Source organism: Astatotilapia calliptera, chromosome 1 (assembly GCF_964374335.1).
Source record: "Astatotilapia calliptera chromosome 1, fAstCal68.1, whole genome shotgun sequence".
In the NCBI taxonomy this organism is placed as follows: domain Eukaryota; kingdom Metazoa; phylum Chordata; class Actinopteri; order Cichliformes; family Cichlidae; genus Astatotilapia; species Astatotilapia calliptera.
Window position 1 is genome coordinate 26691675 of NC_137422.1, and position 15333 is coordinate 26707007.

Consider the following 15333-nt stretch of genomic DNA (forward strand, 5'->3'; position numbering starts at 1 on the left):
TGATAAAATACCACAGCTACCAGTGGAAACCCAAAGTGGGTCACTGAGTCCTGGATCCAGGTTGTATCTTCTTGACTAAAGATACAACTTGCTATTAGAGAGCAGTGGATATTCAGACATGCTTTTTAACATATTATGATTTTTTCTTCATTATCTGGCTCCTTATTCTTTGAAATCTCACTTTTGATCAAAGCACAAGAAGAAAGACATGATTGGCACCTATCCAAAGCCTAAGCCTCACCGAACCTTTTTCTGTCAGGACACGCTGAAAACTATGCTTAATTTCATGCCAGATCTAACAGCATAATTGTCCAGATCAGCACTATAATAAAAGGGGAAAACCTGATCCAGGTTATAGACTAAACATGTGTGTCACCAGGAAATACTTAACAGTTTAATAAAGTTTTTTTTTTCATTATGAATAACAATGGCCCCAGTTATAAAAAGCAGCTCTAAAATTAACTGAGGGTTGGACTTGTTCTGACTATAATTATAGCCACTGATCATTGTCTGGGTCAGAAACTCCAAAATGACAACGTTTGGTCTGGTCCGGTCTATTTCAGTTAGCAGTTCTTTCTAATCATGGGCATCTGAAACCAGACTAAATTTAGAAGCAATTTAAAAAAAGGACCAGGAATTGGACGCACAGTTTTTAAGCCACCAATAATAACAATTATATTCTGAAGACAGTCCAGTTCCCCTCCAGGGTTCGTAACCAGGCTGCATAAATCCATTATAGGTTGGATCTAACTCCAGAGAAAACACAGTTCCAAGTTCCTGTTCAAATCTGTACCAGTCTAATCCTGAACAATATTATCACATCTTCTGCTAGTCCCACAATAGAACTGGTTCATGCCAGTTTAATTCCAGGAGACACAGCACCACCTTCTCCTGCAGGGAGGCTCAGTAGTAAATCTCATCCAGAATCCAGAATGGGGGCTAAAAACAAAATATTTTACATCTGTGACACTTCCCAGCCGCAGTCCAGGAGAGGTCCTGTATCCGTCTCCTTTTAAAGAGAAAACCACCTTTCTGTGCTTGTCAACTAAAACCCAGCTGAATCAGACAAGAATAAAGTCTCCTCTAAGCCACACAACAGTACCTTCTCCACCACGACTTTGACAGACTTTTCATCTTGTCCGGTGTCTGTCTTTGCTTTTTTCTGCGTTTCTTTTTCCCCCTTTGGTGCTTATGGGAGCTGTAGTTCTGCAGGCTGGCCAATATGGCTGTGTCAAACACTTCCTTGAGATTTTTTTGGGTCAGCGAAGAGCACTCTAAGTAGGCCACTGCTCCAATCTCCATCGCACAGTCCTGGGCATCCACTGGGTCCACGGGTCTTTCACGGTACTTCGCCAGATCAATGAGGACCTAAAGAAAATTACAAAAATATGAAATAAATATACTTACTAGTTTAAGCAAATAGCATCACATCACCCCAATACTATTTGTCTTAGAATTGCTTTTTACATTTTAATTGAGCCTTTTAAGGTATATCTGGATCTGACTTTAAGTTATATCTCTTTCCCCCTTGGATGCCTATTAGAGTCAAATCTCATCTTTATGGGGGAAAGACATACAGCATAAAAGTAGATCCAGGTGTGGCCCTTGTGGCTGTTTTAAAGTCAAGAGGGTGACTGCATGTTTACATGAGCACCGGCCTGAGGAAATCCTTCTCACAGAGTTAGTTATTGTTTTCCCTTTTCGGTCCTCTTAATCTGTATTGCCTGCTTTTAGTCTTCCTTTTTATAATTTTTTACATTTTTTGCCTGTTTTGTATGTTTTTCGTCTAAGCTCTTGTTTGTCTCTTTTTCTTAAATGAATTAGTCTTGTGTTTTTGCCAATTGCTACTTGCTGGAAATGGACTGACATTTGTACTGATCATTCAAAGTGCTTTAGACTACAACAGATATATATATATACCCAGCATCATCGAAAAATGTGTAAGCAAAAACGTGAAATCTACGACGGTCAAAACATGAAGTGGACATGAAAATGGACACGGTGGACCAGCGTGTTTATTACACGCTTTGATATCAGATTGCATCTTCATACTTTCATTAAGGGTAAATTGCATCCATGGTCAATTTTAGAATTGCCAGTTAAACTCACATATCTTTTTACTGTGGGACGAAGCCAGAAAGATTAGAATCTGACAACACTGATGTATAGCAGGAACACATTTGCAGGAACCTGCTTGCTGTAAAGTGACAGTACTGACCTCAGCACACAATCAGTTGAGGAGACAGGAAAGATGCATCTGTACAGGCTTTAGCGTTTTTATGCACTGGGTAAGTTGCACAAAAAGGTTTTATAATCCAAACAGCTACAGCCCCTGAGTATACATGCATGTGCTTTTTCCTACAAACACATTATGCAATGCCAAAATTGCATTTGGTCATAATGTCGAAAGTTGCAACATTACCAACTTGTGACATTGCGACAACTCTTCTCTGTGGTCACAAAAAAACATCCAGACAGCACGGAGACTTGGACATTTACGAGGCTCCAGTTTGTGGTGCTGCTGAACGATGCTGTGTTTCTAATATTTACTCTACCCTGACTGATTTAAATGGAGCAGACAAAATGTATAAACCTCGACAGTGGTATAACTAAGGCTGCCAAAATGACCATAAAGGTGAATAAATATTTCTCTACAAGAGAATCAACACCAGCTGAACGTCATAACCTTCAAAATGTTACAGTTTAATTCTAGATTCACAACCAAGCTGTGCAATAACTATAATAACGCTTCCATTTAGTTTGTGCATGGTGTCATTGGTTTACACAATGATAAGAATGATAAGAGAGAGAAACAGGCAATAGAATTACATAAATTGTGATTTATGTACAGAATAAAAATCAACACCTTGACATCCTCTCTGAGATCACACTGCGTCCCGACAAGAACCAGCGGCGCAAAGGGGGCGTGTTTCCGAATCTCTGGTACCCACTTCTCAGGAACGTTCTGAAATGAGGCAGGGCTGACGACGCTGAAGCACAGCAGGAACACATCTGCACTGGTGTAACACAGAGGGCGCAGCTTGTCGAACTCATCCTGGAAAGGTTGTGAGAGACCGAGAGTGTTCACACAGAGATACTGTGATTCATCACTGCCTACCTCTGCTTCAAGGCAGTGGTTCTTAAACTAAAGGACGGGCCCCACTGCAGGTGGGATGATGAGGACTAGGAGTAACACAATGTTCAATTAATGTGATTTTGGTTTTAATATATAGCATACTTAAGCTATCATGCTAACCTTTAGTTTATTAAAGTTCACCTCAGATCCCATTTTACTGTTCATGATAGATAATAATTGGTAGAAGAGTGTGAACTTTATTTCTGCTTCTGGGGTGAAGCCTATCAGAAAAAGTTTGAGAAGCACATTTTATCAAAACCTAAAAATTGTCTTTCTGTTTTTCCTTGATCTCCAACTTTATCTTTCCTCTCTCATTCAATGTCCCACTGTTTTTGAGGGCAGCTGATCATTGTAGTGATAATCTACCATATTATCCCAGCAGTGCACTTTTCTCTGGAAGTGCAGGTTTAACTTTTGTTTCTTGCCATTTGCTATAGAACCAGGGTGATTGTACAACTGATGATGCTACATGTCATTAATGTTTGTCTTCTCTCTCCCAGAGTTTGTATTTTCTGCTGTTTTTTGTTTGTCTGTTCCTCCTTTCTCCTTACTCTTCTCTTTCCCCTCATTCTTTATCTGGTTGTACCAGAAGGCTACCACTTTCACTGGCTACTAATCAGATCTAGGTTGCATTTTAAAATTTTTGTTTTAACCTTTAGAGCACTACATGGACAGGCCCCTCCCTATATTGCTGATTTGATTCACATATACACCTCTCTCGTAACCTCCGGGGGACCACGGTGTTCCCCCACACTCATTTCAGAGCTTGAGGGGACTGACCTTTCCTTGCATCCAGACTGTGGAATGCACTTCCTATATTTCTACAGCGTTCAGACTCTGTGGAGACCTTCAAAAAGCAGCTAAGGACATTTTTATTTCAAAAAGCTTTTAATTAGACCAGGGCTTTTATGATGTATTTGTGATTGTATTGAGTTTTTGTTACCTCTCTTGTGAAACACTTTGTGACATATGTCTGTGAAAAGTGCTATATAAATAAACTTTTACTTACTGATTTACTTTACTGTTTCTCTTCCTGCTAAAAATAAGTTCTTTCTCCCCATTGTCACCAAATCCTTTCTCATAGGGCATCAGCTGATGGTTGCAGTTTCCAGATACTACAAACTGTCTTACATATAAATACAGCTGAAGTGAGCTGAAAAATGGTGATTATAATGTTTTTTACATGTTACATGTCAAGGTTATTACAGCTAACTAAAACGAAACTTAAAAACTAAAACTAGATGTGAAACTAAAATAAAAATAAAAACTAGAACCAAATGAAATGATTTTGTAAACTTAAACTAACAAAAATAAAATAAAAACATAGAGGAAATGTCCATTTTTAGTTTTAATGTTTGAGTATTTGTTACTTTGGATCAAATAAATGTATTACAACTTGCCTGATGAGTCACTGATAGACTTGTTTTTTTGAGACTCTATTTACAAGACTGTGAGCTGACTGTGAGTTAAAATGTTTTGGGGTTTTTTGTTATACCTATAGTAATTTTCCTAAATCTTGCCTCTGATTATTATTATTATGCCCTCAAAAATAATGCTTAAAAAACTAACACTGAAACTAATAAAACATAAATTAAAACTAAACATTTTTGAACAATAAAAACTAAACTGAAATAAGAAAATCCACTCTGGAAACTTACTGAAACTAAACTGAATTAAAAACAAAAAGTCAAAATGAAGTAAAAATAAAAACTCATTAGAAAAAAAAAGACTATAATAACTCTGGTGCATGATTATGTGATTATACTGCATGTGTGGTGATTTTGTTTTACCATATTTGTTTTATCTCTATCAGCATATACCCTCTGTTTGATGTTTAACCAGTTGTAGCTTATCACAGTGTTCTACATCTTCCACTATCTTCAAACAAACATCTACTCCTTCGCAAATGTAGACAGAATTACATCACTTCCTGTGTGCCAGAGAGTTATTCCAAGGAAAGACCTAGAGATACACAAAACACTGATTTATCTTTAGTCTGTGAGTAATCCTAATCTATGTTCCTGTCATCTATGAAACATCCCTGCAATGTAGAACCTAATGAACTTCATGTTTTAACCTGTTTACATGTTATCCCACTGACTAGGGCTAGGACGTGCATTGTCCTGTTTCAATGCAGCCTCTTTAGCACGTCTTACCCCTCTTCCCTCCCATTTCCTTTGTAGCTCAGGCAAAAAAAAAAGGCATTTGTCTTACTGGATGCTACTCAGACAGGCAAGAAAGTAAGAAAGAATGATTTCCTTGGGAGAGGCATTGTGTCCAACATGAATTTAAAAAAAGAACAACAGGAAACACTGCCCTCTGAGTGTCTAGTGTTAGTTTGTACAGAGGTCACTGACCTGTCCAGCTGTGTCACAGAGTTGTAGTTTAACTGGCTGCCCGTCCACTGATACCACCGCTACATGCACACACACACACACACACACACACACACACACACACACACACACACACACACACACACACACACACACACACACACATCATCTTGAGGTTAGTATCACCAATGTAAAGTTTACTGTTGTAATAAAATGACAAACTTTGACTTTGATGACAACACAAACTGGCAAAAAAGTCAGTATGATAAAAAAAATTAAAAGAATATGAATTAAAATATTTAATATATTAAATAAGTCAAGTAAACACATAAATCAATCCCTTGAGACAGCATCTAGTAGGCAAAACTGTGGCTGTGTGAAATAGGATCATTAAAGCCAAAGATATCATTTCTAACACTTGATGAACTGAAACTTAGATCATTGGATTTATTGGATCCTATGAACCATGTCATGAGTTTCTCCTATTTTTTACCTGAGAAGTTGTCAAACGCAGTCGGGACGTACTCGGTTGGATAGCCGTTGGTGGTGTAGCTGACCACCAGGCTGGTTTTCCCCACAGCCCCGTCCCCGACCAGGACGCACTTCACCCGCTTCTCCGCTGCTCCGGCTCCCGCTGACCCTGCCGCGGATCGCCGCGTCCTGCCCGAGCCTCTGTCCCGGCTCCGGACCCTCCGCGGGGGCACAGGCGGAGCAGGGGACACCGGTGCCGGCTTGTAGCAGCCATCGCCCCGCTGGGGCATCTGGCACGGAGAGGAGGGTGACATGGAGCCCGAGGAGACCCGGGCGGGAGGTTCAGTCCTGTTGAGGGCCAGTTTTCACTCCGTCCATTCTTCCGTTAACGTCCGCCACAGTTTGTCAACTGACTTTATGTGGTAGCCGAAGCCCTCTTCCTTTTAGTTACCATGGTTAAATCACCAAGGTTGGACCCGAGGCTCACCCAACACAGCCCCTTTAAGCGTCATGATTTATTAAATTATTAATGAGAGTCCGATTCTAAGAGCGGAGGATGAATTAACGTTGGCCGCTGGTCTGAGTCTATGTCCGTCCAGACGTCCAACGGACAGACCCGCCGCTAACTCCCCTTCAGTGACATCACGGTGCCTCTGTGTGTGTGTGTGTGTGTGTGTGTGTGTGTGTGTGTGTGTGTGTGTGTGTGTGTGTGTGTGTGTGTGTGTGCTTGGATTACAGGTGTTGTGGGGACACATAGCGGTTGCACGCACTCACACTGTATGGACTTGCAACTCTTCGGAGGACAAACTCTTCGGATGTCTTACAAATCCATTAAGGTTTAGATTGATGTTGGTGTTAACTAAGTAAAAAAAGTAGTAGACGATGGTTTCATAGACTGAAATTTGATCTATTTTTTCCCTCTTTTTTTTCCTGTTGCTTTTGTTTTCTTTCTTTTGAAAATGCTCTGCTGCTTTCATCAAGCATTATAGTGGCGTTTTCCTTGTATGAAATATCAGCATTATAGTCTAACATCTTTATTTTCATTTTTTGAAATGAAAACCATGGTATGTGGTTTTCTCTTCTTTTTGTCTATTCTGGAGTACTTACTGCAAATCGCATACCACATCTTATCACACCACAGCAAAGCTGGTTTACTGGTAGCCTATTATGTACTTTACTACTGGAACTTAAAAACAAACTGAAGTCAAACATAGAGGAACAAAAGATCCCCAGTTCACAGAGACACAAATGCCTTGTGGTTTGCATATATATATATATATATATATATATACACACACACATGGATACACAGTATATGAGGGGGGAAAAGTTTTGTCCAATTGTAATGAGTTGAAAGTCAATATTTGGTGTGACCACCTCTATTCTTCAACACAGTCTGAACTCTCATAGCCAGCTTTCTTGTGATTTCTTTAAGTGGTCTTCAAGAATAGTTCTATAGGCTTCTTGTAGGACATTCAAAGTTCTTTTTTGGACATTGGCTGCCTTTTGTTCCATTTTCTGTCAAGACGATCAAGTGATGCTGAACCCTCCCTTATTTACACCAAGTCTAAGCTGATGGGGGCTTCCCACGATGTACTGAGCATTTCTTTTTCACTCATCTCTTTTCACTTTCTGTGTATTGATACACCACTTTGCATTTAATCATTACTTATAATTAATATCTGGCTCATTTCCACAGTGTGTCTTTTGTCCTGTCACCTTCCTCTCACCCCCAAACGGTTGCCCCTCCCTGAGCCTGGTTTTGCTGGATGTTTCTTTGTCTTAAAAGGGAGTTTTTCCTTCCCACTGTCACCAAGTTCTTGTCTATAGAGGGTCATCTGATTTTTGTTGTTTCCTTCTGTATTATTGTAAGGTCTTCACCTTAAAATAGTTATAAAGCACCATGGGATGACTGTTGCAATTTGGCACTATATAAAATTTAACTGAACTGAATGATCCCACACTTCTTCAGTAATGTTAGGGTCCAGGTTCTGGGGAGACTATTGTGTGTTTTTCTATCCAGGTATGCATATGCTGCATTTTTAGTGGGATCATTACTATGCTAAAAAAAAGAAAAGAACTGTAGCTGCTACCAATCAGATGCTTTTCAAAACTGATGGTGCTTTTCTGCGTTCATAATTTCATCAATTTTGACAAGATCCCAACACCAAGGCTGAAATGCAGCTGTAAAACATAACAGTACCTCCACTGTGTTTTACAGTTGGCTGTAGACATTCAACTCTCTTGAACTCCTCCATTGATGATGATTCATCACTCCATCAGATCCGCTGCTACTGATTTTGAGTCCAGTTCTTGTGTAATTATTAATACCTCTGCCTTAACCCCCCCTTATTTCCCCTTCTTAAGAATGAGAATGAATGAATGAGGCATTAGTGAACAGTGCGTGGATGAAGGGCCAGACACAACATTGATTCATCCCTTGTATTCTGTTGTTTTTATGCTTGCCTGACTCATAGGGAAGTGTTAAGTAGCTTAACAAAAACTTTGAAAGACCCCCAGAAAACCCAGAGAACTGTGTCTTAAGAACATGGATGGGATTTTTTTTCTTTTTTTCCCCCCCTCTGCCTCTTGCTTTATTAGCCTTACTTATTAGCCTTGCTATTCCAGCCTTATGACAGCTGAAATAGCCTCCTAGCATAGTCCCTCCAATTCCAATTTAAAGCAAAATATAAATATTGAGGGGAGCCTCGGGAAAGAAAAATAGAGCTATATCACGTTATAACGTGAAAAGTACAATATAAATATTATAATGTACGAACGTTATAATTATGTATATTGTAATAACGTGAAATTATATTATTCAAACGTGACTTTTTGTAAAACTTTTTAGACTACAGGTGTGACATTTGCGCCATCTGGTGGACACAACAAAATACAACTAAAGTTAAACTTATTAAAACATATTAAAACTCTACTTGTAGAATAGCAGTCAAACGTGTTAATTCAAGCCACCAAGCACTATCATATATTTATGAGTATTTACCAACAGAGTGACAGTTTCGAGGCCCACGGAACAAAAGTCTGGGCTGTGTTTCCTCACGGACGAGTTTCAGAACTGTAGCAGCATGTGTTTTGGTTGTGAGATGTAGAAGACGCTCCGTTAGTAAGGGTTAGAGTCTGTTCGTTAAATATTCTGTAATACCAGTATGTCCTCGGCGGAGGTAGTTCTGGGTTTCCTGGAGGATGCGGAGCCGTGGCGGCTTCGGTCTCCTCAGTTCCCGAGTAAAGTCGGAGGGAAGCCGGCGTGGCTCAGCCAGAGAGGCCTGCCCTCTCTGCCCGTACTGGAGTGTGAGATATGCCGTCTGCCTATGGTTTTCCTGCTGCAGGTGAATCTCCAGGAGCCATGTTATCCTACTTCATAAAAATATTTACTTCACTGTACTGTACTGTGGTATAGAGAGATGTGCTGACAGTATAATATAAAGACTGAAATAACTTTTAGACTACAGTTTTGGTGTCCTGTATAAAGAGTTAAACAGTAAACTTAAAGAAGTCCAGACGCTTTTCTTTGCAAGCTCCTTTGACTACGATGACCTGGATGACTGAGAACCTTCACAGACAAACAGTAAACATATTAACACAACATTTTTAGCAGCATAAACACAAAGAAAGGAAAGTGGCACACATATCAAACATTTGTATTTTATAAGCCTCCTAAAAAGGTACATACTGAAATATATCCTTAATAAATTAGAATCCCCCAAAATATATTTAATTACATGGTTTAGGTACTAGACCTTCATTAGCCGGCTGGTTATTGATATATATTCTGATATAAGAATCTGAACATATTACCCAGGTGGTGTACAATGTGTGAGTATTTTTCAACTTTAATTAAGTACTTTTTACAAGCCTGATCTCTCTCTCACACACACACACACACACACACACACACACACACACACACACACACACACACACACACACACCCTATACCTAAGTGCACACATACTCAAATCTGGGTCAACTCCAATTTAACTTCTGCATCCCACCTCAGCCTTATTCACTATAAATAAATAAATACTAGATTTACCTGACTTGTTGCAGGTGTATGCACCAATATCCGGTCAGGACAGAAGTTTTCACCGAACGCTCTTTCTCTTCTGCTGCAAAACTCCAGAGTGCTACACGCGAAATGACAGCCGCTGCATGAAAGGTAGTTCTTCACTGTTTGATGTCTGTCACTTCCCAGGGGTGATGTTGTGAGATGTTGTCTGATTCTACTAATTTTTCTCAATAGATTTTGCAGTATTTCTTAAAAAGCTGTGTTTTCCTTCATGCCAGTTTTCAGAAACCAGTTACAGAGGAGGAACGAGTTCTACCCCTATGACCCTCCAGCAGGTTTGTGAATTTTTGCTGCCTAACTCTTAATGAAGTATTCAAGATTCAATTTCTGAGTATTTGTAGAAGAATATGGTGGTGGTAGCATCATACTCTGGGACTGTTTTGTTGTTAGTAGTGCTGGTGGTTCCACAAAGTGGATGAAATAATGAAGGAATAGAATACCAGTTTAACCACTTTGTCACACTTGGATGTTCCTTCCAGCTACCAAAAGTTTCTGGTTGAGGTGCAATTTGCTAAAGAACATTTAACAAAATATACAGAGTGTGTATGTATATATTTGAACCTTATACTATACTTTTCACCCTGTGTGGAGTATAAAAATGTGTATGTATGTGAACCTTTGACCAAAACTGTATATCAACAAATATAAAATTATCATCTTCCCTTTAGAGGATGAACCACCCTGTGATGCTGAGGAGGGCCAGAGTGTGTTGCCCGTTTCGGGAGTTAAACTGTGTTGGGTGTGCGGATGCCCCGGTAACAAAGCCTGCTCTCGGTGCCACACTGTGACCTACTGTGGAAAACACCACCAGACCCTCCACTGGAAACAATCTCACAAGAAGGAGTGTTGCAGCCAAGGTGTGTGTGGGGGATATTTACTGGAGCTGCAAAAATCGTAATCACATTTTTTGTGTTGAGTTTAATGATTGTGTTCATTAAACCTTCCAAAGAAGAAATCTGGTTCTGAAATTTTAGTAGATGAATACATAAAATGAATTTAGAGTAAAAAAAAAAATGAAAGGAGTGAATTTGGATTTTTATAAAGAGGCAAAAGTAAAGAAAGGTGATGAGTTCAAAATCATAAAACAGCACAATAAACCTTTTATTAATTGATGGAAGCTAAGGTTGTAATTGAAAATAATATTTGAGTAATTTCACAGCCCTCGGTACATTTAGATTAATTGGTGATTGTAAAATGGGTGTTAGCCCTTTAGTGGGCAGCCGATCTGATCCAGAGTGTATCTATATTTAGAAAAGCGATGGATAAAAAGAGAAGTGGTCCATAATCCTTTTCCCTGAGTTAAGAGAATTATGACCGTCATTTCTCATCACTAGAAAGACTAAACTTGTCCGTCTCTGTCTAGAAGGGTCTCCTGTTACACCCTCCCCGCTCCTCTTTCCTGAGACTGAGCTGGTCACTGAGCCAGAGGAGGAGGAGAAAGATGTCAAAGAGGCTGAAGGAGAACAAGAAGAAGAGGACGGTGGAGGGATCATTACTCAGAGGAGTGTGGATTGTCCCGCCTTGGCAGAATGTAAGGTTAAAGGTTAAAGTTTTTCTCAGTTTTCAATTGAAAAGTGAACTTTTATGTAGAAAAGTCCAGTCTTAGTGATGTATACAGTGGGGCAAAAAAGTATTTAGTCAGCCACCGATTGTGCAAGTTCCCCCACTTAAAATGATGACAGAGGTCAGTAATTTGCACCAGAGGTACACTTCAACTGTGAGAGTCAGAATGTGAAGAAAAAAATCCATGAATCCACATGGTAGGATTTGTAAAGAATTTATTCGTAAATCAGGGTGGAAAATAAGTATTTGGTCAATAACAAAAATACAACTCAATACTTTGTAACATAACCTTTGTTGGCAATAACAGAGGTCAAACGTTTACTATAGGTCTTTACCAGGTTTGCACACACAGTAGCTGGTATTTTGGCCCATTCCTCCATGCAGATCTTCTCGAGAGCAGTGATGTTTTGGGGCTGTCGCCGAGCAACACGGACTTTCAACTCCCGCCACAGATTTTCTATGGGGTTGAGGTCTGGAGACTGGCTAGGCCACTCCAGGACTTTCAAATGCTTCTTACGGAGCCACTCCTTTGTTGCCCGGGCGGTGTGTTTTGGATCATTGTCATGTTGGAAGACCCAGCCTCGTTTCATCTTCAAAGTTCTCACTGATGGAAGGAGGTTTTGGCTCAAAATCTCACGATACATGGCCCCATTCATTCTGTCCTTAACACGGATCAGTCGTCCTGTCCCCTTGGCAGAAAAACAGCCCCATAGCATGATGTTTCCACCCCCATGCTTCACAGTAGGTATGGTGTTCTTGGGATGCAACTCAGTATTCTTCTTCCTCCAAACACGACGAGTTGAGTTTATACCAAAAAGTTCTACTTTGGTTTCATCTGACCACATGACATTCTCCCAATCCTCTGCTGTATCATCCATGTGCTCTCTGGCAAACTTCAGACGGGCCTGGACATGCACTGGCTTCAGCAGCGGAACACGTCTGGCACTGCGGGATTTGATTCCCTGCCGTTGTAGTGTGTTACTGATGGTGACCTTTGTTACTTTGGTCCCAGCTCTCTGCAGGTCATTCACCAGGTCCCCCCGTGTGGTTCTGGGATCTTTGCTCACCGTTCTCATGATCATTTTGACCCCACGGGATGAGATCTTGCGTGGAGCCCCAGGTCGAGGGAGATTATCAGTGGTCTTGTATGTCTTCCATTTTCTGATGATTGCTCCCACAGTTGATTTTTTCACACCAAGCTGCTTGCCTATTGTAGATTCACTCTTCCCGGTCTACAATACTTTTCCTGGTGTCCTTCGAAAGCTCTTTGGTCTTGGCCATGGCGGAGTTTGGAGTCTGACTGTTTGAGGCTGTGGACAGGTGTCTTTTATACAGATGATGAGTTCAAACAGGTGCCATTCGTACAGGTAATGAGTGGGGGACAGAAAAGCTTCTTACAGAAGACGTTACAGGTCTGTGAGAGCCAGAGATTTTCCTTGTTTGAGGTGACCAAATACTTATTTTCCACCCTGATTTACGAATAAATTCTTTACAAATCCTACCATGTGGATTCATGGATTTATTTCTCACATTCTGTCTCTCACAGTTGAAGTGTACCTCTGGTGCAAATTACTGACCTCTGTCATCATTTTAAGTGGGGGAACTTGCACAATCGGTGGCTGACTAAATACTTTTTTGCCCCACTGTATATTTATTTCATTATAATTTATAACCAATCCTGACCCTTCTGTTCTCTATCAGCCCTGGCAGAGAGCGACCTGGACGAGATGGCAATGCACGAGACTGAAGACAGTAAAGTGTTCCAGAGGTTTAAGAAGAAGATCGCACCTGAACCTCACCAGGTAGAAAATAGAAGAGCTGAAAAGATCCAGACGGTTGTTTTCTTCTGTCCATATCTCACAGTGTTTGTCATTTCTAGGTGATACGTTACAGTCGAGGGGGCTCTCCCTTGTGGGTCTCCTCTCAGCACATCCCTTCAGATGAGGATATCCCACCATGCACCTGTGGTGCCAAGAGGACGTTTGAGTTCCAGGTAATCGACCTGCTGATCTGTTGAAGACCTGCTCGGGTCTTTAGGGGCAGGGATAGCTCAGTAGGTAAAGTGGTCGCCCCATGATCGGAAGGTCGGCGGTTCGAATCCACTTAACGGCTACCCTGAGGTACCCCTGAGCAAGGTACCGTCCCTACACACTGCTCCCCGGGCGCCTGCTTAGTGGGCTGCCCACTGCTTCACTGAGTGAATGGGTCAAATGCAGAGAAAAACAAGTAATTTCCCCATGGGGATCAATAAAGTATCCATTATTATTATTATTATTATTATTATTATTATTATTAATCTTTCGCTAATGGTTGATTTATTCACAAGTTTGTGCTGTTGCTATCCTGTGTGTGTGTAGGTGATGCCGCAGCTGTTAAACAGTCTAAGCGTGGACTCGACTGGAGCTAGCATTGACTGGGGGACTGCGGCTGTCTACACGTGCTCTGCCAGCTGTGAACGCAGCGACCAGTACTGCCCCGAGTTCATCTGGAAGCAGGACTTCAGCTCAGATCAACACACGCAGACTGAACGAAGATGATGGGCATCCCTTGTTTCATGCATAGCAGGAAAAGCACAGGTGGTGCTGATTTCATTAATATGTTTAGGCGACTCCGCTTCAGTGTGTTCGTTCACCCACGTGGCTTGGTGGGACACCTGATGTTGACATATCCAAATGTTTCACCTGAACTTGTCATTCAGTCAAAAAGCTGCGTGGTGCTGCAGGTAAGAGCTGACTACTTATGCTGACTGAGCTAATCACATGGGAGTAATGCTGCCTCTCCCTATTAAATGGACTGGAGATTTAACTAATCATAAACTTTGTGCAAACATAAACATCAGTGTAAAATGCCATCTCCAAATGTATAAACGACGTGTGTGCAAAAAGACGTGTGTTGCATCATTAAAAACAAATTTAGCAAAACAATGTTTAAAGAAACATCTGGATTTTTCCACTAATCACCTCACAGCGGCTCACCAGCGTCCACCCACACAGTTTAATAACCACAGCAATAAGTCACCAATTGAGACAAATTCTGACATTTACCAGCAAGACTCACCTCAAGTTACTGACTACGTCTTTCAAACTCTATTCATAGTTCAGGTTAAGTATCTTAGCCAGAACATTTAAGTAATTAAAATGTATTCAGATACAGAAAACCGAATGTTTTAATGAACGAGTCTGATAAAGGGCTGCACAGGAAAAACACATCAAATACTTGATACCAGCTACAGTATGCTATGATGCATGCTCCTTTACTGCTATATAATATGAAACAAGGATGAAGCCACTGCCAAACCTGTTTACAGCTGTGGATTTAACCTAAAATTAGTACCATATTATCCTAGTAAGAGCTCTTCCCTCTCAAACTGCTGGCTCATTTGTGGTTCCTAGAATTTCCAAAAGTAAAATGGGAGGCAGCGCCTTCAGTTATCAGACGCCTCTGTGGAACCAGCTCCCAGGTTGGGAATCAGGAAACCCTCTCTAGAATTAAAACTTTTAAAGTTTACAATTATGGCTGAATTGAGTGACCCTGAACAACACTACGCAGTTACGCTCATGCACATATCTTTCTACGTAGCACTTTTAATTCTTATCCCTACTTTTATTTTTTCATGTCTATTTAAGTGCTATTTATGACACTATGTTTGCACTGAAGCACCGCAGCAATTTCCTAATGTTGTAAACCTGCTCAACATTTGGCAATAAACCCCTTTCTGATTCTGCTATAGTCCGAGGCCC

General features: G+C 40.7%; 2 protein-coding genes across 4 annotated transcripts in view; one reads left to right on the forward strand and one right to left on the reverse strand.

The window, feature by feature from the left end:
* Positions 1-6542, reverse strand: part of rhoua (ras homolog family member Ua) — a 30186-nt gene extending 23644 nt beyond the window's left edge. Inside the window, exons 1-4 of one of the 2 annotated variants that reach the window (XM_026170697.2) lie at positions 5966-6542; positions 5494-5552; positions 2867-3055; positions 382-1368 (exon numbers count right to left, since the gene is read on the reverse strand). In XM_026170697.2, coding sequence (XP_026026482.1) covers positions 1084-1368; positions 2867-3055; positions 5494-5552; positions 5966-6257 — 825 coding nt within the window. In that variant the 5' untranslated portion in view covers positions 6258-6542 and the 3' untranslated portion in view covers positions 382-1083. Of the gene's footprint in view, positions 1-381; positions 1369-2866; positions 3056-5493; positions 5553-5965 lie in introns of those variants that run through there. The other variant, XM_080303164.1, reaches the window with a different exon arrangement.
* Positions 6543-8997: 2455 nt separating this feature from the next.
* On the forward strand, positions 8998-14517 carry pdcd2 (programmed cell death 2). 2 transcript variants are annotated; one of them, XM_026168768.2, is made up of 8 exons: positions 8998-9290; positions 10012-10120; positions 10249-10305; positions 10699-10887; positions 11394-11561; positions 13295-13395; positions 13473-13586; positions 13951-14517. In XM_026168768.2, exons 1-8 carry the CDS (start codon positions 9111-9113, stop codon positions 14128-14130), a joined length of 1098 nt encoding a protein of 365 aa, XP_026024553.2. In that variant the 5' UTR covers positions 8998-9110; the 3' UTR covers positions 14131-14517. The 2 variants fall into 2 exon arrangements, with proteins under 2 accessions (XP_026024553.2, XP_026024632.2); XM_026168847.2 differs by having other exon boundaries at positions 9004-9290; positions 11397-11561.
* Positions 14518-15333: the final 816 nt, after the last annotated feature.

What these genes read in the sequence shown, in the direction of transcription:
- pdcd2 (XM_026168768.2), top strand. Translation starts at nt 9,111, where the DNA reads ATGTCCTCGGCGGAGGTAGTTCTGGGTTTCCTGGAGGATGCGGAGCCG. An exon ending in CTATGGTTTTCCTGCTGCAG is followed by an intron (nt 9,291 to 10,011) that starts GTGAATCTCCAG and finishes GACTTGTTGCAG; the next exon opens with GTGTATGCACCAATATCCGG. An exon ending in TTGTCCCGCCTTGGCAGAAT is followed by an intron (nt 11,562 to 13,294) that starts GTAAGGTTAAAG and finishes GTTCTCTATCAG; the next exon opens with CCCTGGCAGAGAGCGACCTG.